The 25,847-nt window shown below is 54.6% G+C and overlaps 6 protein-coding genes across 6 annotated transcripts; 3 read left to right on the forward strand and 3 right to left on the reverse strand.

Annotated features, from left to right (window-relative positions):
* Positions 1 to 1,348: 1,348 nt before the first annotated feature.
* On the reverse strand, positions 1,349 to 2,022 carry CTAM01_06278 (ribosomal protein L21e; the record flags this gene model as incomplete). Its single annotated transcript, XM_060522305.1, has 3 exons — positions 1,349 to 1,679; positions 1,806 to 1,921; positions 1,987 to 2,022. 3 exons carry the CDS (start codon positions 2,020 to 2,022, stop codon positions 1,349 to 1,351), a joined length of 483 nt encoding a protein of 160 aa, XP_060383033.1.
* Positions 2,023 to 2,359: 337 nt separating this feature from the next.
* Positions 2,360 to 3,151, forward strand: CTAM01_06279 (40S ribosomal protein S9; the record flags this gene model as incomplete). Its single annotated transcript, XM_060522306.1, has 4 exons — positions 2,360 to 2,367; positions 2,432 to 2,488; positions 2,569 to 2,667; positions 2,737 to 3,151. 4 exons carry the CDS (start codon positions 2,360 to 2,362, stop codon positions 3,149 to 3,151), a joined length of 579 nt encoding a protein of 192 aa, XP_060383034.1.
* A 293-nt stretch (positions 3,152 to 3,444) lies between these two features.
* On the reverse strand, positions 3,445 to 4,833 carry CTAM01_06280 (pre-mRNA-splicing factor SLU7; the record flags this gene model as incomplete). The annotated part of the gene is made up of 1 exon (XM_060522307.1): positions 3,445 to 4,833. One exon carries the CDS (start codon positions 4,831 to 4,833, stop codon positions 3,445 to 3,447), a length of 1,389 nt encoding a protein of 462 aa, XP_060383035.1.
* A 662-nt stretch (positions 4,834 to 5,495) lies between these two features.
* Positions 5,496 to 10,694, forward strand: CTAM01_06281 (DNA polymerase family B; the record flags this gene model as incomplete). The annotated part of the gene is made up of 2 exons (XM_060522308.1): positions 5,496 to 5,730; positions 5,779 to 10,694. 2 exons carry the CDS (start codon positions 5,496 to 5,498, stop codon positions 10,692 to 10,694), a joined length of 5,151 nt encoding a protein of 1,716 aa, XP_060383036.1.
* A 1,431-nt stretch (positions 10,695 to 12,125) lies between these two features.
* Positions 12,126 to 15,190, forward strand: CTAM01_06282 (uncharacterized protein; the record flags this gene model as incomplete). Its single annotated transcript, XM_060522309.1, has 2 exons — positions 12,126 to 12,646; positions 12,712 to 15,190. 2 exons carry the CDS (start codon positions 12,126 to 12,128, stop codon positions 15,188 to 15,190), a joined length of 3,000 nt encoding a protein of 999 aa, XP_060383037.1.
* A 1,594-nt stretch (positions 15,191 to 16,784) lies between these two features.
* CTAM01_06283 (PH domain-containing protein) lies at positions 16,785 to 22,676 on the reverse strand (the record flags this gene model as incomplete). Its single annotated transcript, XM_060522310.1, has 3 exons — positions 16,785 to 16,924; positions 16,980 to 22,176; positions 22,233 to 22,676. 3 exons carry the CDS (start codon positions 22,674 to 22,676, stop codon positions 16,785 to 16,787), a joined length of 5,781 nt encoding a protein of 1,926 aa, XP_060383038.1.
* Positions 22,677 to 25,847: the final 3,171 nt, after the last annotated feature.

Below are 25,847 nucleotides of genomic sequence, written 5' to 3' on the forward strand. Positions count from 1 at the left end.
AGGAGATAGCTCCACGTGCACGCAATGATGCCCAAGAATCTCAGGGAGCCCAGTGAAAGATGTAGGGGGAGAAAAATTCGCAGGAATTGGAGGGGAAGAAGATATCGTGAGCGACTTCCGTGCCAAGTGGGAGAGGCGGGAAAGAGTCGTCAGCGTTGACCAAGCTCCCAAGATGTCTAAAGCAGCTCGAGTGTGGCTGGGTTCTGCAACATGCGCAAGCTCCGGGGATTGCGCCAAGCCGTCGTCGTTGCGATCCTCCACTGGGTTTAGGTTGGGCATGAAATCTGGAACAATGCTAATCCGGCGGACGCAGCGGTGTCAGTGTCACCCCTCCAGCGTCCCAGCGCAGGCAAAGCACCTGAAGCCACAGGCGAATGCCTGTCCGATCTAATCCCATGACGATAATGGTGGGGTTCATGCCACCAAAGTTGGTTCAAAAGGCCCCTGCGCTCACAGCAAACAATCGTTGGATTCCAGAAGAACCTAACGATGGCATAACATGGCATGGCTCTAGTATCAGACAACTCGACGAGTTATCGGAAATCAACTTTGGGAACATCCAGTGATTGGCAGGTGCATAGCAACTGGTATGTGAGAAAGGCCACTGATACGGTTTTGCGTCTGGAACGTAGCCACAAAAGCGCATTTGCGTGTATCAGGTCTGAACTAACAAGCTCCTGTCAGTGACTAGGTAGGATCGAGCCCGACAATACGAGGTTATGCTTTTGATATTTCTGGATGACGAGAATAGCGTAAGAGCAGAAAGTACAGCTCAATTATACCACAGCTGCTTTTTGGTTAACCCATGTTGAGAGCCGCAGGCTGGTATCCCGCTAGCTAGCAGCTCACAGAGAAGCTATAGCTCATACTCACTCAAGGAATTGGCCGCGTACGAGCTTGATACTGTGCCTGCCCAAGCGACATGTGAGTTCACAATGACATAGTTGCACTTGAGAGATGATCATAGGTCGTGTTCTTCATTTGACTGAGGGTATCATGAGGGCCCGGCGGGCAGCAGGGCCAACTATTCGCCTGCCTTTCACAGGCATCTCGCATTGACCTTGTTTCCCACGAGCACACAACACCATACACCAGAACCTGTGCCAATGCCTCCGACCTGACAATGACAGGACCCGAGGCATCGCGGCAGGATCGCAAAAGGGCCAACGGGTCTCACAGGTAGCATTTCCTCGTGTAGGTGTGAACGATGAAGTGTCATTGGTCTTTTTTTTTCCCATTCCCTATGGACGTTGCCGAAAACGTGATGCCGTTCCATGCTAGAATTCTTCCGTTCCTCACGTAAACACCACATGCAAAAGAAGAACCCACAAACCACCCAAAAGACACTCTAAATCGTCGTCTCGTAGGGGAGAGGGGTGACCGTCTGGGGCTTGTTCTCCTTGAAGTCGACGGTGCGGGCCTCACGGGGCATGAGGGGGAGGCGCTTGAGGGTGAGGGCCTTGCCCTCGGCCTGGGCCTTCTTCTTCAGGGCGGCGTTCTCCTTGACACGGCGGATGAAGTCGTCTCTCGAACGGGAGGGGGAGATGTGCTCGACGCGGATGTTGATGCGCTTCTCGATGTAGCGGTGCTTCACCTTCTTGTAGATGATGATACCGACGGCGGACTTGGTGACGTTGTAGATGACACCGGTCTTGCCGTGGTAGACCTTGTGAGGCATACTGTAATCCAACAAGTCAGCCCTCTGCTCCTGCACGCATTATGCCTATTTTCGCAATTCCTCCCAACTAAGACCTCGAGTCTCCCAATTGTCGCAATTCGTGTTCGAGGGTGGGTTGTTCGCTTACCCCTTCTGGACGGCACCGTTGGTCTTGATGTCGACGATATCTCCGACTCTGTACTGGCGAAGGTACGTGGAGAGCTTGATCATACCCTTCTCACGGAAGTTTCTGCTGAACGCATACTGCAAGCTAACCGTCAGCAATCCGGCCGCAATCTCGAGATGATTCGTAGCTGGGCAATACGTACGCGCGTTCCCGCGCGAAGACCCGCTGGGTGACCCATTTTGCCGGAGTGGTTGTCGTAGAGGGCGGAATTTGGTGATGGTGTTGTCGGGTCTTGAAAAAGATCACGAAGTTCCAGACACAACGAGCAAGGCAAAAAATCGGCGACGTGTGTGTGCTTTGCTGACTCAGTCCCGTAATTCTTTTTTCGTTGTGAAAAGGGCACTGCACGTGATCGTAGGCGAACAGGACCCACAATTTGACAGGCGCTAGTCAGCCCTCGCTCCCCACAGCCATTTTTCGCATTGAGTGTTGCAAGTTTCACGAGAGGCTCTTCTTTTTTTCCTTTTCGTTTTCTTCGTCAACCACAATTCGAAGGATATCGACGAGTCGGCAAGATGGCGCCGTAAGTAGACCGAATCGCAGTCGCACCGCCAAATTCAATATGCTAATTCGATTTCGCGCAACAGCCTCACCTACTCCAAGACCTCCAAGGTCCCCAACCGTCCCTTCGAGGCCGCCCGTCTGTCAGTATTCTCCGGCCACTGAACAAGAGCTTGCTCTGTTTAAGTCGTGAATCACACCACTGACTTCGATACGATAATAGTGACTCCGAGCTTAAGCTCGTTGGCGAGTACGGTCTCCGCAACAAGCGTGAGGTCTGGCGTGTCCAGCTTACCCTCTCCAAGATTCGTCGTGCTGCCCGGTATGTGATTTCGGCTCTGTCGCAAAACGGTCGCGTGAGGAACACCCTCTTGGCTAACAACTACCACAGTCAGCTTTTGACCCTCGACGAGAAGGACCCCAAGCGTCTGTTCGAAGGCAATGCCCTCATTCGCCGTCTCGTGCGCGTCGGTGTCCTCGACGAGTCCCGCATGAAGCTCGATTACGTCCTGGCCCTGAAGGTCGAGGATTTCCTTGAGCGCCGCCTCCAGACTTGCGTCTACAAGCTCGGTCTCGCCAAGTCCATCCACCACGCCCGTGTCCTCATCCGCCAGCGTCACATCCGCGTCGGCAAGCAGATCGTCAACGTTCCCTCCTTCATCGTCCGTCTCGACTCCCAGAAGCACATCGACTTCGCTCTTACCTCGCCCTTCGGTGGTGGCCGTCCCGGCCGTGTCCGCAGAAAGAAGGCTGCTGCCGCCGAGTCCAAGGGTGACGGTGGTGACGACGAGGAGGATGACGAGTAAATGCATCGCCATTTATGCTAAGGATTGGTCAAAAAAACTCTGGGAATGGTTGGCACACCAAAATCCAACCATTGGGATCATCGGGGTGTTTATAGTCACGGCGTTCGCCAGAGGCAAAATGGAATGATTGCATCAAATACGGATACCACGAATGAATGTTACACAAAAGTCTTTTTCTTGTTCTGTTCAGGGCACCTCGAGGCATCGTCTTGCATGCGAACGTTTGACAGGGAAATGGGTATCATGTTTGTCCAATGCAATGCTCATAAGCCATGCCTAAATACCTAGGTAGTCTAGACCAATTCATCCTTGCCCAGGAACTTGGCCATCGGGTCGTTCGCCGCTGTCCTCTTTCTCCTGTACTCCTCCATCTCTTCCTCAGTGACACCGCCCATCATCTCTTCCGCTGTTCGCTTTGTCGCCGGCTTGTTCACCGGAGTATCATCCGCCTTTGGAATCTCTGCTTGTTGCTCCATCTGCAGCGCCAACGAAGCACCAGTCCGTTGCCGTTCAGACGCTTCCCAAGCCAACTTGCCCTCCTCACCCGTGCAGTAACTGTTCTTGACCACCGAGTGACAGCATTCGTAGCCCCATTGAAAATTTGACCACCAGCTGCCCCAGATAGATGTGTGATTGTGGATGTACACGTCCTCGGGGTACTTTGACTTGGCGATAACCTTGGGCGCGCCCTTGATGAGGCCGCTCTCGTCATACTCGACATATTTCTCCGACTCGGTTATGACATTCTTCAGCTCATCGGGCATGGTGTATTGCGAGTTATCGCCGTAGAGTTCCTTGAGCTTCTTCTCCCGCTCCGCACGTTTCTTCTCGGCCTCTTCCTTCTCCTTCTTCCTGTAGAACTCTCCAGCCGTGGGGTTGGCTTGCAAATGTTTTGTGGTGTCACCACTCTTCTCCTGGGCCTCCCAAGCGTATCTCTGTGCTTGCTCGAACTCGCCGGCGTCGCCTGAGCCGCGCATGAAGCCTTCCTCTGCAAAGAGATTCGCGGCTTTGTCCACCGTTGCGCCGCCGTCCACGAGGGATCTCGTCTTTGGGTCGTACTTTGCGGATTCCAAGTCCAGGTTGACCAGGTACTTTGCCGTATCCTCTCGTATTCTCAGCTGGCGTGTAGCTGTGCTCTGATGCTTGCTCATGTCGTTTTCCTCTGCGTACTTATCGCCATCGTCCTGCTCCTCCTCCTCCGTCTCGCCCTTGGCAAGCGCCTGCTTCCTTAGCTTCTCCATCTCGTTGAACTCCTCGACGACGTTTCGATACTCCTTAGGGTCGTATCCATTCCAGCGATCGCGTTTGGCATCCCAGCCAAGCTTGACGTCCTGAACGACCTCGTCGGCCTGAATGTCCCTGCCAGTCCACTTTGCGCCTTTCGCCCTTGGCCGACTGAGGCAGTCTTTGGCTTTGTGCGTCATGGCGCCGCAGTTTTCGCATGCGCCTTTCCGATACTTTGTGGCTGCCGGGCCAGCCTTGCGACCGCGATCGTACCATTGTGACTGCTCGTTTTTCTTCTGAATACGCTGATGCTCAAGGTAGTCGGTCTGGTCATCGCCTTCTTCGCCGGCATAAAAGGGACGTTTACTGATGAAAGAGGGAATGTAGATATTCTCCTCCTTTGCGGCAGCGGACGCCTTGGGGTCGGTCTTTCTCGGCGGTGGCGGCGGCGGCGGCATCTTGGCGGTTGGTGAGGGTATGAGAGGGTTGTTGCTAGAGAAAGTTTGGGCGGCGGCGCATTCACGTCGTGAATTTGGGTCGGGAAAAGCACAGGTGTTGCGGCTCCTTATGTAAGCAGTCGCTCTCAGATTTCATGCATGGCTAAGGTATTGATACAGAATGGCCTAGATTTACGCATCCAATTCTCTTTTGGTCCTGTCTTGAATAAGCACACTATATTCTTGTGGAATTGAAAATCTTAATTAATCCAACATCAAAGCTTCAAGTGTATCCGCCAGCAAGTTCATGGCTGAATCAATGATGAATGGCGACCCTATAGTGAAGTACATAGAAGGTGCTTAAGCCTGCTTCAGTGAGATGTGCTGGAAAATGCCCCACACCAAGGCACTTTGCTTTAGTGGATGATGGCCAGGCAGGATTGCGTCCCCAAGGAGCAAAGTGTCACGCGTGTTGCCACATGACTGCGCGGACCCTGGGCGTTTCCTCTTGGTCCAGCACGCGTCGGATCCTGCATCAACATGACCTTGTCGCGTCGTGAATTCGCTGCTTAGTGTCATTGAACCCGTCTTACCATGCACCAAGCCGACCGCTGCTCTTCCTTATCATGACATTGTTCTCCGTCCTACCGTCTCATCCTCCATGAGTGTTTACAGCCTCCACCATGGACCTCTTCCGCGTTCGGTTGAACTGCATAGACCATTACCAGGCGACGCCGACGCATTACGATCCCCAATTACGGAACGATGTCGGTCCTGCACAGGCGAAGAAATCCCCCAAGGTCCCGGTCGTGAGGGTTTTCGGGTCGACCGAAACGGGGCAGAAAGTCTGCGCTCACATACACGGCGCTTTCCCATACGTCTACGTCGAGTATCGTGGCAGCTTAGAGCCCGAGAATGGTATATAAGTCCTCGAACCATATAATGGACCTTGCTAACTGCTAAAAGTGGGCGCGTACATCTATCGACTTCATCTCTCTATTGACCATGCCTTGGCTGTCAGCTACCGACGTGATCAATTCGGAGAAAATGCAAAGTTCGTCGCCCGCATCACCCTTGTCAAAGGAGTGCCATTCTACGGTTTCCACGTTGGGTACCGCTTCTTTTTGAAGATCTACATGTTCAATCCCATCGTCATGACAAGGTTATCCGATCTGCTCCAGCAGGGCGTTATTCTTAAGCAGAAGTTCCAACCTTACGAAGCCCACCTCCAGTACTTGCTACAGTTCATGACCGACTACAACCTGTACGGGTGTGGCTACTTGGATGTATCTGATGTATACTTCAGAGGCCCTATCCCTTCATTTGATCAAGAGGGGAACTCTCAACACCTTTGGCATGACCGGACGATTCCTAAGACTCGAGTCCTCGACGATCTGACTCTGCCGAGGGTCAGCCACTGCTCTATCGAGGTAGACATTTGCGTTCAACACATCACCAATCGGCGAATGGTGAAGGAGCGCCGGCTGCACCACGACTTTGTTGAGCGTGTTAAACCTCTCCCAGCAGATATCAAGCTTGTTTACAGTATGGCTGGTCTATGGAAAGACGAGACGCGTCGCCGCAAAATGAAAATACCCAATGCGGACCCAGGAAGCAGCCCTTTCCCTGCAGAAGTTTTGGTCTCAATGTCTGCGAATAAACGTGACTCGCAACCGCAAGGATGGATCCACGAGGAAGAGTACAGAGAAGAAGTCGCAAAACTCATTGAAATCGAAAAGGGGTTGGAAGATTCCGCGCCGCCGAGCTTTGAGACTTTCGTGGAGCGTTCGCCGCTTGAGGCTGCCGTCAAGACCGCGCTCCAGTCAGTAGAAGATTTGTATCCCGCCAACCTGCTGCCGGCTCTTGGACTGCCGTCGAACCACGCTCCAGCAAACAAGAATCCAACCAGCAGCATCGAAGTTGACGAAAAGGGCGTACTCGATCTCGGTATTGACGATTACGACCCTTATCCAGCCGACTCTGACGAAGAGGATCTCTTTCAGATGGGCGAGCCGAAGGCAAGACAGGATGACCAAATCAATAGCACTGGTATTAATGGAAAGCCATTAGTCACCAGTGGTACTGGTTCAAGAAGCGAACCCGTCGCTAGCGATCTGACAGTTAGGAAGACCGTCAACGGGCTGGGATCTATATACGAAGGCGTCTGTGCCAGCAGGTTGAAGACTGGGAACCCACCAACGGTGCCGGTTTGGGACGATCTGCTCGACATGGCCGAGGAGGAAGGGCTTGTGTCAAAACTGAGCGACCCATCAAGCCTAGGTCATCGCCGTACGGAATCTGTCAAGCGATCGATATCACCGCATGCGATAGCTTCTTCTACCAAACGCCCGAGAACCGAGCCTCCAGTAGCTCCGGCGTCCGATGGAGTAGTACCCAAACCGTCACTCAAAGGCATCCTAAGTAATAGTACAGCCTCTGAGAAGCATCAGGTCACGATGTTGCCGCCAAACTCCCAAGACAAGCCACGATCGTCTCAAAATGTAGGCTCGAAATCTGCGGCCAATCAGTTATTGGGTTTTCCGGTGGTCAAAAGCCAGGAGGACCCGGGCACGAAACTTCGATTGAGCCAGATGAACCCGCCTCGAGCCTCGCAACAAGCTGAAAAGGATTCTCAAAAACGTGTTTGCTTCAATTTAGCATCAGAGGAGACACGTAGCAAGCCCAGTCCGGTCACTCCAGCAAAGAAGGTTCGAATTGCCACTCCTACAACAGATTCGCCAGGGACCGAAGCAGGAACAGAAACAATTCTTCATCGGATACAGACAGCGATCGGATCCTTTTCCGCAAAACGCCAGTGTGTGATCGGCGTCCTGCCCCCCGCGCCAAAACTTATCATGTCGACAATGAAGGGGCTGCAGATTCCCGATATGATTTACCAAGATGCCTACTACAGCGAAGAGAAGGATGTCCCGGCTCGTCCCAGGGAGTATGCCGGTCGGGAATTTCGGCTCGAGAGTAATACTCTACCGTTCCTGGCGGAGTTTGATCCAACTGGGACGTCTGCCGCCAGCATTGGCATCAAATCAGACACACCCATTGACAAGGCCAAGAACGACGTGCGTTATGAGGCCCAAGCAAGCTTATGTTCATACCGAAGCTGGGAGATAGCTCAACCGCCTCCAAGCGCCAAGGAAGTTCAAGATTGGTGGAACAAGAAGCATCTCCTGCAGAAAGCGCAAAAGCATGTCACTGCAAAGATCACGGGCACCCCTCAAGCCACAAGGCGCGACCTCTCCCAGATTGACGGACCTACCCCAAAAAACAAGCATGGCTTCAAATACTCGCCTAAGAAAAAGTCGACCAGTGTCAAGCATGAAGCGCAATACATGAGTACTATGGCCCTCGAGGTTCACGTCAACACGAGGGGCAAGTTTGTTCCTAATCCTGACGAGGATGAGGTCCAGTGCATATTCTGGTCTATCAAAGCAGATGGCACCGCTAGCAGTAGTCAGGAAGCTTCAGGGGGGATCATTGCTGGTGTCGTTGTCCTATCGCCAGACGGTTCCCTCGCCCAGAGGATGCGGCGCTATGTTTCTGCAGAGGTTATCGAGGAATCGTCCGAGCTCGATGTCATGGTTCGCATGGTGCAAATTGTCAGAGACCACGACCCTGATATCCTTACAGGCTATGAGGTTCACGGCAGCTCATGGGGCTATCTCATCGAACGCGCCCGAGTAAAGTACGACTACGATCTGTGCGATGAGTTTTCACGTATGAAGAGTAACTCTCACGGCCGTATCGGAAAGGAGAATGATCGGTGGGGCTTCAACACAACGTCGACGATCCGCGTGACTGGCAGACACATGATCAACATTTGGCGAGCCATGAGGGGAGAATTGAACCTGCTTCAATACACGATGGAGAATGTCGTCTGGCACGTTCTGCACCGCCGCATACCTCACTACTCCTGGAGAACCCTGACACAATGGTACAACAGCAGTAGGCAGAGGGACCTTGACAAACTGACGCGCTACTACCTCACACGAACGAGGATTGATATTCAGATATTGGAGTCAAACGAGCTCATTCCGAGAACAAGTGAGCAAGCCAGACTGTTGGGAGTGGACTTCTTCTCGGTCTTTTCCCGCGGTTCACAGTTCAAGGTCGAGTCCATTATGTTCAGAATTGCAAAACCCGAGAACTTTATGCTAGTTTCCCCCAGTCGGAAGCAAGTCGGCGGCCAAAACGCATTGGAATGTCTCCCGCTGGTAATGGAACCCCAAAGCGACTTCTACAACAGCCCGCTGTTGGTGCTCGACTTTCAGAGTCTGTATCCCAGTGTCATGATTGCCTATAATTTGTGCTACTCGACATTCCTAGGCAGGATTGTCAATTGGCGGGGGATGAACAAGATGGGCTTCACCGAGTATCAGAGGCACAAGAGGCTACTAGAGCTCCTAAAGGATCACATCAACATCACGCCCAATGGAATGATGTACGTCCGGCCCGAGATTCGGAAATCTCTCCTCGCAAAGATGCTTGGCGAGATTTTGGAGACCCGAGTCATGGTCAAGAGCGGGATGAAGCAAGACAAGGACGACAAAACGCTGCAGGCGCTGCTGAATAACAGGCAGTTGGCGCTGAAGCTTTTGGCTAACGTTACCTACGGATACACATCAGCATCTTTCTCTGGTCGTATGCCTTGCTCGGAGATTGCCGACAGTATAGTTCAAACAGGCCGCGAGACGCTCGAGCGAGCGATCGCGTTTATTCACTCACAGGAGCAATGGGGAGCGGAAGTCGTCTACGGCGACACGGACAGTCTGTTCGTGTATCTCAAGGGCCGAACCAAGGACCAGGCGTTCGACATTGGCAACGAAATTGCCAAAGCCATCACCGATATGAACCCCAGGCCGATCAAGCTCAAGTTTGAAAAGGTCTATCACCCGTGTGTTCTCCTGGCGAAGAAGCGCTACGTGGGTTACAAGTACGAGAGCAAGGATCAGGTCACGCCTGAGTTCGACGCCAAAGGCATCGAGACGGTGAGGCGTGACGGGACGCCGGCGGAGCAAAAGATTGAAGAGAAAGCTCTCAAGCTCCTCTTCGAGACGGCGAACCTCAGCGAGGTCAAAGCCTACTTCCAGAAACAGTGCGAAAAGATTATGCGCGGGTCCGTCTCGGTGCAAGACTTTTGCTACGCGAGGGAGGTGAAGCTCGGCACATATAGCGACAAGGGCCCGCCGCCACCGGGTGCGCTCATCAGCACCAAGAAGATGCTCGAAGACGCGCGCGCCGAGCCGCAGTACGGAGAACGGGTGCCGTACGTCGTTATCACGGGTGCTCCCGGGGCGCGTCTGATCGATCGGTGCGTAGCGCCCGAAGACCTGCTCAACGACTCGCACTCGCAGCTGGACGCGGAGTACTACATTTCCAAGAACTTGATCCCGCCACTGGAGAGGATCTTTAACCTGGTTGGCGCCAATGTCCGGCAGTGGTACGACGAGATGCCTAAAGTGCAGCGAATCCGGCGGGTAGATCAGACACTTGGGGCGGCCGGTGGGCTCGGCAGCAAGAAGACGTTGGAGTCGTACCTCAAGTCGGCGTCGTGCATCTCATGTAATATCAAGATGCAGGTGGAGGGCGTATTATGTGGGAGGTGCCAGCAAGACGCGCCGAGTTCGCTATTTAACCTGCAGACGCGACTCAAGGACGAGGAGAGGAAGTACATGGACGTGTTGAGGATTTGTCGAAGCTGTTCAGCGCTCCCGGCGGCGGACGAGGTGCCGTGCGACAGCAAGGACTGTCCCGTGTTTTACTCGCGGGTCAAGCAGAGCGCGCGACTGAAGACGGAGAAGAGCGCGCTGGAGCCTGTCATTCGGGAGCTGGTTGCGAAGGCTGGGAGGGCCGCGTTGGAGTGGTGATTTTGTACGATTGTGAACGGATCACGATTTTTGTTACGGGTGTATTGGGTGTGGCCATTGTCATTTTGGGTGTTTGGCTGGATAATACCATGGAGGCTGGATATCTTACACAGTGAGGATGAAGCCGGTGTCGGTGATCGGTCTAAAGATGATGGGGCGGGTATAGCGCTACGGCCCTCTCGCAGATAGAATGATTGATAAGGAGGTTATGATGTCACGGCAAGGGCAGGCCACTGTTTTGAGTAAGGTGGGTGGAAGGGATTGGACGGACACGGCTCCGTCCGATTCGGTGTACATAGAATGGAGTACTGGTAGAGGCGACAGACAAGCACATACTTATCAGACGCACGCACTAAGGGTAGAGATGGCGGTTTATTGACTGGCTGATGACATCGTGAGGAGATGGGGAAAAGCGATCCAAGAGCCGAACTATTTCAGTGCTACTTCGTATGAGCTACTGCTGCTTAGTGACCTCACTGTTCGCCAGGGGTCCCCTCTCCTTGTTTCTCGCGGGGTAAAAGGCTAGCTACCTAGGAAAGATGAGGTGCAGGGATGCTCATTACCGGCTCGACCGTACCTTAGATTGGGGCCAGAGCCACAACCCACAGGGCAGTTGGAGTCTTGGAGACTTGCCCAGAGAGGGTAGGGAACAGCGGTCTGCGGGTCACTCGGAACCCTCAGCTTAGTGGTTACCGCTTCACTTTCCACCTTCTCGGGCAGTCTGGAAAGCGAAGGCACACCGTAAGGCCACTTCATACTTTCTCTTCAACAGCTTCTAGGTCGCCTTGGCTCTCGATCCGCCCTGAACCATCTCCTGTCTTCCATTAACATTTGGTCTGCTGAGTAGTGCTGCAACCCTCTCTCCGTCCGTCCCATCCATTCGCTTGCTGCTGCCAGCTTTCACAAGGGACGCCGCAAAGCTACCATTACCATCACATGACGGCGTCAGAGCGGCCTATTGGACGTCCATCCCAAAGGTTCCCAGTGACCTGCATCTCTCTCCATTGTCTTACCTGATCCATTTTATCGATCCAGAAACGCCCTGTGGCCAAGACCCAGATCCACGAGAGCTATCTTGTCCACTTTCTGTTGTCCACCACACACAAAAAAAGTTACCGAATAGTTGCGCCTCCAAGCAGCAAGCACACCAAGCTTCCGTTGACTTGCCCATCCTGAAACAAAGAGCTTCCATCTCTCTCCACAAGCACCACCACCAATCGCCGCCTCACACTGCTGATCCAATACGACTCTCCCCCGCCCGAACACTCTTCGTTCTCGTAAACGACCTAAGCGCCGATGGTCCCGCCTATCTCTCCTCTCTGTCTGCTGTCCTTCCGTTAGCAGCACTGCTACAAGTGCCGCGCGAATAGTGAGGAGTTCGGACAAAGTGCGAGAGGGAAACAGACCGGCAAAAGCTCCGGGAATTGCGCGATGGGGGGCTGGGCCGGCTTCCTCATCACTTACCTCCTAGGAGGCCTGACCTTCCTGCCTTTGGTGCTTCTCACCGTCTTCGCTCACGCCTACTTCACCCTCCCATACCGACAGGATGCCGACACGAATCGCGATCCAGTCGTCGACGCCGCTACCGCTACCGGCGGTCCGGGCTCCATCGTCCAGCCCGGCGATGACCTCACCGCTCTCGAGGCCGTGAAGGCCACGGCAAAGGACGATGCCACTGCGGCAGCTACGAAGCGCTCGGCGCAGGATAACGACGTCGCGGCGGGGTACTTTGCCGTGTGTAGAGAGTACACTCCCATGGGCATCAACGCGAAGCCCATCGAGAGGTCCACCCCGACCGGCCCAACCACCGTCGCCGCGCCGAGCCAGAGCGTCTATCAGACCATGTACAAGAGCATATTCGAGCGGAAACCGACGCCAGGACCCTTGGATAACAGAAATGGGCTGAGCCAGCGTCCCAAGAATGCTGGTAATGTCTTCTATGTCGTACTGAGGTTTGCGACCCCCCTCGCGATCCGTTTGCAACTGCTCGTCTACTCCAGAGATTAACTTGCCACAGACACGGGCATCTGATGCTCTTCGACGACGACGAACAAATCGAGGTCCGGCACGTAGTCTCTCTGTTGCACCACGACATTAGCATATACTCGGGAGGAGATGTCACACCAGAAGGCGAGCTTTACATCAAGAGGAATGCGCTGTGTTTGTCGAGGAGGTCAGATGGCCCCGAGGTCGGACCGGACAGCCAGCTATCCAAGCCGTTCTACCTCTTCTCCGAGAATTGTTCCGCCAAGGAGGACTTTTACTTTGCCATGCTCCGTAACCAGGAGCAAAACTTTGGCGCTGAGAGGAAAGCACCCAGGCCGAAACAATTCGAGGTCAAGAACATCATTGCGTTGGTACAGAAGCTGCACTCATCCGAGGAGCACCTATCCACGAGGTGGTTGAATGCCATGATTGGTCGTGTGTTCCTGGGCATCTACAGGACGACGGACCTCGAGCACTTGATCCGTGAGAAGCTCACCAAAAAGATTGCCCGTGTCAAGCGCCCTTCGTTCCTCACCAACATTGCAATTCGCCGCATCGACACCGGCGAGTCTGCACCTATAATCACAAACCCGCGTCACAAAGATTTGAACGTCGAGGGAGAATGCGTAATGGAGGCCGATGTGCGGTACACGGGCAATTTCCGAATGGAGGTTGCCGCTACAGCCCGCATCGACTTGGGCGCACGCTTCAAAGTCCGCGAAGTCGACCTCGTTCTCGCAGTGGTCATCAAGAAGCTCGAGGGCCACATGCTATTCAAAATCAAGCCCCCGCCGAGTAACAGAATATGGTTGTCATTCCACAGCATGCCAAAGATTGAAATGACAATCGAGCCAATTGTGAGCGCGAGGCAGATTACGTACACCATTATTTTACGACAGATTGAGAACCGGATCAAGGAGGTTATCGCCGAGACTCTGGTACAGCCCTTCTGGGACGACATGCCCTTCTTCAACACGGAGCACAAGAAATGGCGGGGCGGAATCTGGGATGACGACGATGCGGTTGTCAGCTCACTGAGCGCGGAGACCAACGTGGCTGGAGAGGGCGACGTGGAGGGGGTCGATCACCTCGAAGAGACGGGCGATGTGCAAAGCGACATGAGACCGATCGAAAAGAGCCACAGTATGCCGATCGTTGAGAACACACCGCCGACGGGCCTGTTCGGCAGGAAGATACAGAACAAGGGGCCAAACAGCCCTTTGAATAGCTCTTCTACTAGCGTTGATGCCATGGGCTCACCTACTACCGCGACGCCGATACCTAAGCCGTTCAGGTCGCCATCGATATCTAGTCCAGCAAACCCCGTGGTCGGCACCGATGCTGCGCACGCAGACGTGTTCAAGCCTTCTTCGTCACCACCAGATCATGCATCCAGCATGATGGCAGCGCTGTCTGCAAGGTCAACGCCGGTGACGACGCCCTCCGAGACACCCGCCAGACCACCACCCGTCGCAAAGGCGCCGAGCCAGTCCTCCGCATCCTCGCGCGAAGCCACAGATAACGAGAACGATACGGATCGCACGCCGATGGCCAAGGAACGCCGTGGCACAGCTTCGTCTTCGGAATCGATGCGCAATAACGAATCGACTGACCCAAACTCACCCACCACATCTTCAAGAGCCTCAGTCAGAAGCGCTACGGGCTCCATCTCCAAGGGCCTCTTTCGGAGAGAGAACACTAGCAGTACGAACTCGACTACATCAACAAACGGCGAGGGAAAGCGCACGACGCTCGCTGCCGTTGCCAACGCTGCGGTCACGGCCAGACAGTGGGGGTGGAACGCGATACAGAAACACAAGGACGCCAAGAACGGCGCCTCGACGGAGCAGAATCCCCCGCTCGACCTCAACCAGCCGATGGGCAGGGGTCAGCCTCTGCCTCCACCAGGTACGCCGTTGCCTCCGCCTGTCAGAGGCTCCAAGGTGACGACAATCCCTGTGCCGAAGCGCAAGCCCATCGCGCCGCCGAATCTCCCTGAACGGCCTCACTCGGCGTCAACGTCGGAGGCAAAATCGGAGCGCAGACCCGTGCCGCCCCCGCCCCTGCCCTCGCGGCGTCATCTGGACACGAGAAAGAACGCGGACGGCGGTGGCGAGAGTTTGTTGGTTGTGGAAGCGCCGCTCGACTCGGAACCCTCGACGCCCATGGAGGAGAGTATGCCTCCGCCGGCGTACGTTCAGCCCTGGGCCGAGGACGTCTCTGACAGCGAAAGGGATACCGGGGCTCGGGAAGAAAGGACGAGGGGTCGAGATCGCATTGTGGTCGACGAGAAGAAGGGGCACGGAAATGAAGAGGAGGAGGAGAGCAAGAGCAGGACGCCACCGCCGTTACCGCAGCGTCGGGATACGAAGCTTGACGATCCTATTGTGGCTAAACCGGTGAATGTCTCTGGTGTCGACGAGGACGACGACGATTATTCCGCGTGGATGGATGAGCAGGATGAGGGTGTCGTCGGTGTAGACGGGAGGCCGAGCGTCGAGGTGAAGTAATGATTCTTGGCGGAGTGTCTGCGTTTGTTCCGGATGTTTTTTGTTGGAGTTGGGCACCATGACATCAGGCGTGAGCATATGGCATTCATTGATTATGGGATGGGATCGGGGGTTTAGGGAATCGGGAGAAGCGGATCATGGAGTTTGAACTATTTATTCTTCCTAAGAGTACAGGATACCAGATTCTGATCGGTATACATTGGGTACATATATACATACACATACACACACGTCTTTGCTCTACTCTAGTGTGTACGAAACTCCATGTTCTTCTCGCTTTGTAACAAGATCACTCGCGATGGCGGTGATGGTCTAATGCCAAGTAAGCTCATCAAAACACTCCCCAACTGGAGTCAATGACCTGTGCTCAGCGGGTGATCCCAGTCATGTCTGAACACGAACAACGAAACCAATATAATGCGCCTGATCCGTATCCGTCACATTTAATTAGCCGTAGCGGAAGGCAGGGACGGAGATTGAACGTCCCGTGCAAAACGATCCACACCCAGAACGCGCAAATATTGCCGTATTCTTACCCTCGCGTTTGACTCTGGGTACTTCTTCGTTCCCGAGAACGCGCCAAACGGACTCGGACAGTCCCGTCAAAAGTCTCACCTACCCGCAACATGGGCCGCCCATCAATCCTCACACAGTCACTATCAATGCGGGTTGGAAATGAGCAACATCAAGTCAGGGCAAAATAGGGCAATTCAAGTAACTACATCTACAGTAGTGTCCCCAAAAACTCCTCCCGGGTCTCCCCGGGCTAGGCATTTTTGCCTGGTTGACCCCTGAAAAAAAAAAGAGCTACTGAACATGAATAAAAAAAACAGACTTTGACGTTCCCAAAGAAAAGTAAAGCCGAAGAAAAAGGTGTACATAGAAAAAGTTGGGTGGTTGGTTGTTGTTTTTTTGTGGTTTCCCATTTCGGGTGGTGTTTGTTTGCCTGCCGTGGCCAATCCAACAAGAGACAAGAGGAACACGAAGCAAGACTGGACTCCATTACAGCTGGTAGTACAATACTCCAATGTTTCTGTTCTCTCTTCCCTGAAAGGGGGGGACCCCATTCTTAATTTCCTTCCCAAGTTCGCCGGTGCCATGAAACAATTAAAACCATGACAAGGTCGCTCCCGGCAAAATACAGCGGAAAAACAGAGTCGGACAGGACAAAGCATATATAACAATTATCCGGGGGTATTCGGATGTTGGCTGGCAGTAGTCGAGCAATGGTGTTTTGATAATCGAGACAGGCCATGTGAGGCAGGACGCGTTTAATGAAATTTGGTCGTAGGACGCCAGGGTCCTGGATGCAGTCGTAAGCTATATTAGGTCGAAACCGGGAGGAGAATAGGGCCTGGGCTCTTGCGAGACGGCAGGGCATCCTAGGCAAAGACGACAAAGAGATGGTTGTCATAGACGTCGTGATCCGTTGCGTGGGAGCGAATTGATCATGAGTGGGGAAGGTGTTCCACGGGGAGGGCCAGTTTCTTGGCGTAGCGAGTGGATTTGAAGGATGCTTCATTGGCTTATATTACGGTAGACTGCTCAACAGCCGCATGTAGACAGATGTTCAAGGGCAACGTTGGCAGCGACTTCATGATCGCGCCCTTACGGTGCTCATGGGTGTGGCAGACGTTGATGGTCCAGATTGGGAGTGAGAGTGAGAGTGAGAATGGGCGCCAGAAGGCCGACCCCGCTTAGGGTGGTGGTGAAGAGTACCAACATCGTGCTTGCCTAGTCATTGTTAGCAACGTAAATCCATTTCAACACAAATGTAAGGGCAACTCACCATCACAGCAGGCGCGCACGTTCTCGAGCCTGTCGGCGTCCCGATCTTGTCTCTCAATAATCTCTCGAAGGTCTTCGGCGCTGTCGTGCACCTCGCTAGCCTCGTAGATGCTTGGGGTCGGGGCCGCAGCGGAGCGGCTCCTCAGACTCGAGAAGGTGCCAAAGTAGCCACTAATCCTACCAGCCATGGTGGGTCTCTGAGCCTGAGCAATCGAATGCTTGTTCGGGGTAAGCGTAGGCACGTTCATTGACATGTCGACTGCCGGAGACTGGTTACGAGTTGTCCGTGAATTGTATGATGACAGAGACGGAGGCGGCCTGGGACGGGCCGTGGAGTTGGTGCGACGGCCAAATTGCGGGTTGAACTCGTCCACGTCGGCCTGAGTGATGGCGCCGGCCATCTCCTCGACATCGGACTGGCCCTCGTCGGTTGTGCGAAGCAGTAGATACGACAAGGCGTTGAACCACGTCTCGTGGCGCTGGCCAGTCGTGCAGGTAAACTTGATCGTTCTGCCGGGAGAAATGACGATCAAACTCTTGCGGTGTAGACCGGGTGGCATTGGGTTGTCGTCGGTGACCACACGAACGGCCTCGATGGGAACGCTCTTGCCACGGAGCTCAGAACGACCAGCAGTGGCCGGGTCGCGATCACTCCAGTACAGAGTCCGAGTATACGGGTGAACCCAGAAGTAGCGTCTGTGTCTGTTGTCGGACATTTCTCCCCTGCCGGCCTTGCGGGTGTACTTCCAGAGGTACTCGCCAATCATGGTCTGTGTGATGGCCTGGATCATGCGGGGATCGGTGTTGGGACCGAAGCCTGTTGCGGCAGCCAGCTCAGCCTGAGGGTTGAAACGGTGGTCAATCTCAGAAACAAACGACGACACCGAAGAGTGTCTGCTCATAGTAGACAACTTAGTCGGCGAGTGAACCTCAGCGGTGCCGTACGCTGAACCAGCGCGCGTGCCGCGAGCAACAGGAGTTGCCTTCATTGATGTCGAGATCGACAGCGGTGACTGCGGTCTGGCGGCGCCGTTGGGAGTCTGTGGTCGCTGGTTTCTCATGGCAGAGGCAGGCCACAAGGGAGGGCCCATAACCGCACTATGCGACGATCCAGTTCTCGCAGCCTCAATGGCTTCCTTGTGGTTGGGCGGGAGAGGAGGTAGCGGTTGAGTAGGGGCGAGGTTGCTGTTGGCACTTCCTGGCCTTCTGAATGCTGTATCCATCTTGTTCTCAGTGGAGAAACTGCTGAGGCTGTCGTGAGAAGGACGGCGAATGCGAACGGTGCCGGGAGTGCTCGGGGTGCCGAAGCTCGACAATGACTTGTCGGACGTGGCCTTGGTCTTTGCGAGGAGCATCTCATCGATCGCATCAGCGGTTAGGGAAGTCTGGGCGCCTGAATCAGACATGGGAACGATGACCTTGGGTGCAGGGCGGCCGGTGGCGTTAGTTGAAATCTCCTTGAACGGCCGTTGGGACTCGGGAGTCTCGGACAGACGTTCGTCGCTAGGCGATTGCCGAGTATCGTCCTCTGCAATAATAAGGCTGTCGGAGGCCTTGTTCTTTCCCCGACCAAAGACGGAGCTCATCAGAGCATTCTTGGAGGGCGTCCTTGGCGCATCCTTCTCATCGAATGGCGAATCCATGTCGCGAGGAAGAATAAAAGCATCCCGCTTCGGGCTTCTGGGCGAAATGGGTTGCGTCTCAATTGACTCAATCGTGGAGAAACCGAAATTGTGCTTGAGCGCCGCGGTTTCTGGCGCAATGGCGGGCTCTACGTGCTGGGATAACACCGACGAGAAGTCCAGAACAGGCTGAGGAGCAGCGCGAGGCTCGACGTGCTCAGATGAGATCGCCGAGTACGCGAGGAGTGCGGGCGGAGGAGCTGGAACCTCGGGCTCTGCCTTGGGCTCAATGTTCTCCGATGAGATGGAAGAGAGGGTGAGGGCTGGGGGCAATGGTGGCAACACCGCGGGCTCTGCGATAGGTTCGATGTTTGCGAATGAGATCGAAGACATGGTAAGAGCTGGCGCAGGCTCGGCCTTGGGCTCGATGTTCTCGGAAGAAATCGATGTGAGGCTGAGTACTGGAGCGGGCACAATCACCTCAGGCTCCGCCTTTGGCTCAATGTTCTCAGCTGCAATAGACGAGAACGAGAGCGCCGGTACTTCCGGAATGATCTCGGGCTCGGCCTTAGGCTCGACATCCTCGGCCACGATGGACGACAGGCTGAGAGCGGGAGGCAACACCTCGGGTTCTGCTTGAGGTTCTAGGTTGTGAGAGTACAGCGCTGAGAGGCTGAGGGTAGGCGCCGGTAAGACGACTTCAGGCTCTGCCTTGGGCTCGACATGCTCAGTGGCGATTGCTGAAAGACTGAGCGTGGGCACAACGACCGGGACTTCGGGCTCTTCTTGCGGCTCCACGTTGTCGGACGCAATCGACGATAGAGTGAGGGTTGGCGCCGGTGCTGAGATTGGCACGGGGATGGGAGCAGGGATCGCCGCGAGAGATCTGGACGTCTCAGGCTCTTCCTTGGGCTCAATGTGCTCGGACAAGAGAGCCGACAAGGTAAGGTCTGGCACCGGGATCACGACCTCCGGCTCCGCGACGGGTTCGAGGTTGTGTGCATGCAAAGCAGAGAGGCTGAGAGCTGGAGGAGGAACCTCAGGCTCAGCTACCGGCTCCAGGTCGTAGGCGTGCAGCGCCGACAGGCTAAGAGCAGGAGCTGGCGTCTCAGGCTCTGCAACAGGCTCAAGGTTATGAGCATGCAAGGCCGACAGTGAGAGCGTCGGCGGGGGAGTCTCGGGCTCGGCCACGGGCTCAAGGTTGTGGGCATGAAGGGCCGACAGACTCAAGACCGGGGGCGGCACCTCAGGTTCGGCCACTGGCTCGACCGCTTCTGAAAGATATGTCGAGATACTCAGGGTCGGAGGCAGGATCGGGGGTTCAGCCTTCGGCTCGACAATCTCCGAGACAAGCGAAGTGAAGGCCAAGACAGGAGCCGGAATCTCGGGCTCTGCAACGGGCTCGACGATTTCTGACACGAGAGATGTCATGGTCAGAGGAGCTGGAGCAGGAGGTGGCGTCACGGGCTCAGCAACTGGCTCGATATCCTGAGTGTCAATGGATGACAAACTGAGCTCGGGAGGCGGCGGCAGGACAAAGTGCTGCGGGCTAGATGGCGGCATTGGGAATTGTGCCAGCTTAGCCTCCATATCCCGATCATACTGAGCACCAGAGTCACTGTACGAAAGCGTAGACAACGGTCTGGAGCGCACTCCGTCCGTGGCATCATCTTGGGACAAGTGACGGGCGACCTGGCTGGCGGCCATCATAGATCCCAAGGACTCGGCCTTCTCGTCGTGAACAACACTAACAGGGGACAACGGAGGCGACTCAATCATGGGCTCTGTCATCATACTAGAGTCGACCATCAAGGGCCTCGAAGCTGCGGCCGCTCTCTTAACAGGGTCCGTCATGCTGCCGGTATTGACTGAATCGTGCGACAGAGTGGGCACTGCCGGAGTGGATGTCGAATCGGCGGTTGCGGATCTAGCACGGCTTGGTGTCTCTTCAATGCTCTCAGCATCACTGTTCTCAAGCTCGCCGAGCTCTGCGAACAAGCTTTGGCCCTCTGTAGGCTGTGGTGTTCCAGTGGCGCTGCCTGTAGCAGCACTGGCGGGGCTGCTCTGGAAGTTTGGCTCCTCGCTGACCTGCCTAGAACGGCGGTTCATCAATCCTCGTCCAAGTCTGACGCGCATGCGCTGGTTGTTGTACTGCGACGTTGGCGTCCTGTACTCAATGTACTCTTCATCCTCATCGGCTGAGGTTGACGCAGTGCTGTCGTATGAGTTTCGGCCTCCTCCCATTACAAGAGTCTGGGGACGCAGCTCACGACCCTTAGACGGGCTTTCTGTCTCAGTCTCGGTGTCGTCGCCTCCAGAGAAGTCCTCCACGCCGGTCTGGAAGTCCTCCGTCTCCGTGCCACGCTCATTGGCAGTCTCAAAGGCAGCGTCGCTAGTCTCGTTGGCAGTCTCGAAAGCGTCACTGACGTCGGTGAATTGGGGTCTGTAGCTGCTACCGGGTCGGCTGCCGGGTCTGCGGACGGCGGAGTTGGAGCGAAGGGTGGGTGAAGTTCTCGGGCTACCAATTTCAGTGGCCTCTTCCCATTCGTTGTCGTCCTGGTAGACCTCGTTCCTGCTGCTACGGTGACCGCCGAGCAAGCCGCGGGACGGCTTCTTGAACTCTCGCGACTCAACCTTGCGGGTGCGACGAGCAGGGGCCGGGGCGGCGTCAGTACGAAGCTTCTCCAACTCATCGCGCGTGTCCTGGAGGAGTCGCTTAAGCTCGAGCTTCTCGGTCTTTTCACGGTGAATGACAGTCTTTTGGCTCTGGATGGTTCGCTGGGCATGCAACAGAGAGCTCTTAAGAGTCTCGGACTCGAGCATAGCATGGCGAGGAGTACCCTTGATGGGCGATGGCGGCGGTGAGTGCTCGGGGGTGAAACCGTCCGTCGCAGTCTCAAAGTCTTCGTCGCTAACGCCACGAACAAAGTCGCGATCGGACATGCGGCCGCGCTGGACTGAAATAGCCTTGGCGAGCTCCGTGTTCTGGCTCATCAAGTCGTCAACCTTTCTTCGCAAGGCGTTTCTCTCGGTTTCCGCCGTGGCCGCATTTCGCTTGGCGGTGGTCAAGTCGAGGTCCAGGTGCTTCACAGCTCGCTCATGCTCCTCGGCGAGCTTGGCAAGTGAGACTTTAGCATCATCAAGCTCCTTCTGCGCCGAGTTCTTCTCCACCTGGAGAACATTGAGGCTTTGCGTGAGCTTCTTCTCTCGATCCGCGGCGTCCTTTTGCGAAGCGATCAAATCATGGATCTGAGTCTCGAGGTTCCAGTTCTCGTCCTTGTATCGATTCTCGCTTTCGTCCAGAGTCTTAACGCGTTGTTGAAAGTTCTCGTTCTCGATTTCAAGTTTGGACTTGTCGACTTTGATGTCGCGAAGCTCCTCATCCTTTTCGGATAGGAGTGATTGAAGGTTGCGAACCTGGGCAATCAAGGATGTGCTGATTTCGGCGGCAAATTCGATATCGTGGATGCGATTGGCGGGCTGGTTTCTAACTTTGCGGTTCGGGACACTGAGCTTACTAGGCGATCCGGTGGCCTGAATCTCGAGCTTCTCAAATTTGGATGGACTGACGGAGCGCTATTGCATGGTTAGCCGGAACAGACATGCGCCACATGTATTCGGCGCAGACTTACTCTTCCTATTCTTCCATCAGGGACGTAGGGTGAGCCTCCAGCGGCTTCATTGCTGGGAACTCTCTGCTTGGGCAAGAAAGCCCTGGCAGTCTCTCGAGCAACATCATTGTACTCCTTTTCGATATCGGCGAGCTTGGCGCGCAACTCGGGAGCGAGTTCGCCTTCTGTCTCCTGCTCTTCCACTTCCTTCAATCGTTCTGCAAGTTCCTTGCGCTGGTGGACCAGTGCAGTTCCTAGCTTTCCGGCTTCGTCAAGTCGTCGTTCAGTATCTGCAATATGTGCTTGTAGTGCGCGCTTCGCCTGGCCTGGCGACGAGCTGAAGGATTGGCTGTCGTAGGTAGAGTAGCGATTGTGGGCTGGGCCAGGCGGGGATACGAAAGGATCATTCATATCCGCTTCAACGGGCGGCAGATGGGGTTTATCGACGGCGAGTGAGGTAGCCATGTTGGGTGGAAACAATGGGGGATGCCGCCGTCAGATACGTTGTGGCGACATCCAGTGCACGTATCCGCGGAGCAGCGATGTTGTTGTCGTCTCGTAGGCCTTGATTGCTGGTGGTGCGGTTGTAGACAGAGAGTTGTGCTGTCGCAATTATCGGCCGAGTCAAGCAAGCTTAGGGAAATAGCCGGTACCGAACGGGGGATAGGGCGACCTGAGGTAATGAGCTGCAACACAAGCGCGGGGCGTGCAGAGCCGGCTGCCGTGTGCAGAAGGGGAAGATGTCGTCACCCACGTGGGAGAGAAAACCCGAGAGGAGGAGAGGAATAAACGAGGGAAGTTAGAAAAGAGTTGAAAGCCGAGGAATTGAAGGCGCAAGTCGGGGCTGGTCGCAAAGGGAAGTAGGTGGAAGAGAGTGGTGTTTACTGGGGGTGCGTGATGTTTTTTGTTGACGTTGACGGGGGGCTTTGTTGTTTGTGTTCCCCCTCCCACAGCTGACCTGAGAAGGACAGAGGACAGCGATTGCGGTGCGATGGATTGTTGTGTTGTTGACTGGAATGCGGTCCCCAGTGGTTCCTTACGCAGGCGCAGGCGCTGGCGGGTTGTGTGTGGTGGTCCTATGGAGCGATGGTCAGGGCCTGCAGAAAAAAATGCGCTACGCGACCAGTAGAAGCAAGGCAGTGCCTGTCTGCTTTGTTGTTTGGCCTTGAGTATCTGCACGGAGGATGCAGCTAAGAGGATGGGACGGGGTGGTGGGATGAGCTAGGCGCGCCCGCACCTTTTCCTTTCCTTGTGGTTGCTCTTGTTTTCTTGCGCCAGAACTTCAGGTCGGCGTTGTTTTTTTTGGGGGGGGTCTATATTTTTTCTCTCTCTTGTCTTTTTCGTCCCTTTTTTTGGTTCTCTTCCCCTTCTCGACACACAGACACTTTTACGTACCTTTTGAGAAAGCCGCAGGATCCGATGGGCAGAAGAAAGAACCAGACGGCGGAAGGTTAAGAACCTGAAAGCGGTTGGTGCTTTGGAGAAGGCAACGAACGACCGGGGGTTTGTTGGTGTGTGTTGTGTGACTGTGTGCAGTGCAAGAGCGGCCTATGTCCGGGGAAAGGGACAGTGAGAAACAAAAAAAAAAAAAAAACGGCGGCAAAGAATAAGACAATGGGATTATTACGGAAACGTCTGCCGTTTCCCGTGAGTGTCGGCGGATAGAGGCGAAAGATGCCAGGGGAGAAAAAGTAAATGAGCTGGCGTTTTCGAAGAGCGCGGAGGTCTCAGTTGAGACTATTCTGCAGATGATTACGGGCCGGTAATACGAGGCGACCACGCGCGGCGGTGAACAGTGAGGTGACGAGATAGGACCGTTGGGGGTGTCCCTCTGACTCTCCTAAGGTAGCTAGATCTACCTATACGGTAAGATAAGGTAAAGTAGCACCAGGTGGTATTGGCTTGAGCAGAGTCGCAAACCGATCGGTCGGGAAGATTGACGTATAGCGGAGCGCGGAGGTGGCGGCGGCGGCGGCAGACGGAGGAAGGCGCGAAGAGTCGGACCAAAAACTAGGTAAGAAAGAACGGAACGGGTATTGGCCCGTAGAAAGATAGCGAAGGAATAAGGTCGGGTAGCTGCAGGTAAGATACCTGTTCGTTTTTAGAGCGATTGTAGGGAAGGTGGGAGTAACTAGTAACAAAAGCTTGAATAGAAAAAAGGCAGTGTAAATTAGAACGAGAAAAAAAGAAGGTGGAAAGAAAGATGGGATGCCCCCGAACCAGCACGGAAAGCAGGAGAAAGAGAGAGGTCCAAGTCGCGATGATCAAGACGATAGACAATTACGTCCTCGTCTTTATTCGGCAACAAGGTTCTTCTTTCCTGTGACGCTATTTGTTGCTGGTCTTGTGTCTTTTTCTCCTGGCGCGATGCTCCAAATTGAAGGGGAGACTCGAGGTCGCGGAGGAACAACGAGGTCGATGCCCGTCTGAGTAGAGTGACGCGACTGGATGGAAGCACAAGAAGGAAGGACGGAGGCGACGGTCGGCGGGTGTCGGCGTCGGCAAAGGGAAAGAGACAGACACACGACGGACGACGAGGAGGGGAAAGGGAGGAGAAGGAGGGATGGAGGGAGAGAACGTGGAAGGGGTTAGTAATTAATTTGGGAAAGGGCAAAGTCGCGAAAGAGAGAAGGAGGAGAGTGGAAAGAGGAAGGCACGAGGGGATCCTCTCTCACTTTCAAGTATCCTCAAATTGTTCCTTCATACCTTCCTTACACAATCCACACTTCCATAATACAGTACACAGTACTGCGTAGAGCATGAGAATATTCCCAACAAGGGCATTGTTATACACCACCAGCGATGCGCTTCTCCCCCTTCACGCGTTACGGCATGCGTGCACAACCACTGTGTAAGGAGTATATGGATGGATACAAGTGATTTTAGACCAGGTGGCCAGGAGCCCAGGACCCAGATGGAGTGTGGTTTAGACGAGAGTTGTGCTCCCCCCGTCTCCTGACTGGGAATAGCAACAGGCGAGACCCATCTCAACGACTATCCATTTTATTCCTCTTCCTGAGCCTGAGCCTGTGCCTGTGCCTGTGCCTGTCAATTCCACCCCTCATGCCTGTCCAGAACGCAGGGTGCTTGCCAGGTCTCGCTGTCTTTTGGGTTCCACCGTGGAGCTGCAGAATGCCTGCACCTATGACTGTGCAACTGCACAACTTCGGGTACCTGACAGTTTGCCTTGCGACTGCCCCATTCGTGTCATTTGCATCCGTTCGCGGACTGGGTGGATAATGGCCTTGTTGTTGTACGAATAACGGGTGCTTATCGATAATGTGCTATGATCCCTAGCTGTGGCGTGCAAGCCGGCCATCAATTGACAGCAGCTCAACAACACATCATCACACTAGCAGTGACTTAAGCCGCACCTCTCTCCATATTCCCGTCGTTATCCATGATCTGCCGTACTACTATCTACCCGTCTTATGTATGTAAATTGACCTTGGTTGGGTCAAGTACCTAGGATCCTACCTTAGGTACCCAGGCGAACAGCTAGTCATCTGCCCATCATCGTCATCATCGTCGCCCAGCTCAGCTCTAAGCATTCATCTGAAAGCCCTCAATTTCAACATGCCTTAGCGAAGACCATTGGGGTCCATTCATCGAGACGTAGCAAAGCCACTGGGGCGG

The sequence above is a fragment of the Colletotrichum tamarilloi genome, assembly GCF_030869305.1.
Source record: "Colletotrichum tamarilloi strain Tom-12 chromosome Unknown Scaffold_17.1, whole genome shotgun sequence".
NCBI classification, from domain to species: domain Eukaryota; kingdom Fungi; phylum Ascomycota; class Sordariomycetes; order Glomerellales; family Glomerellaceae; genus Colletotrichum; species Colletotrichum tamarilloi.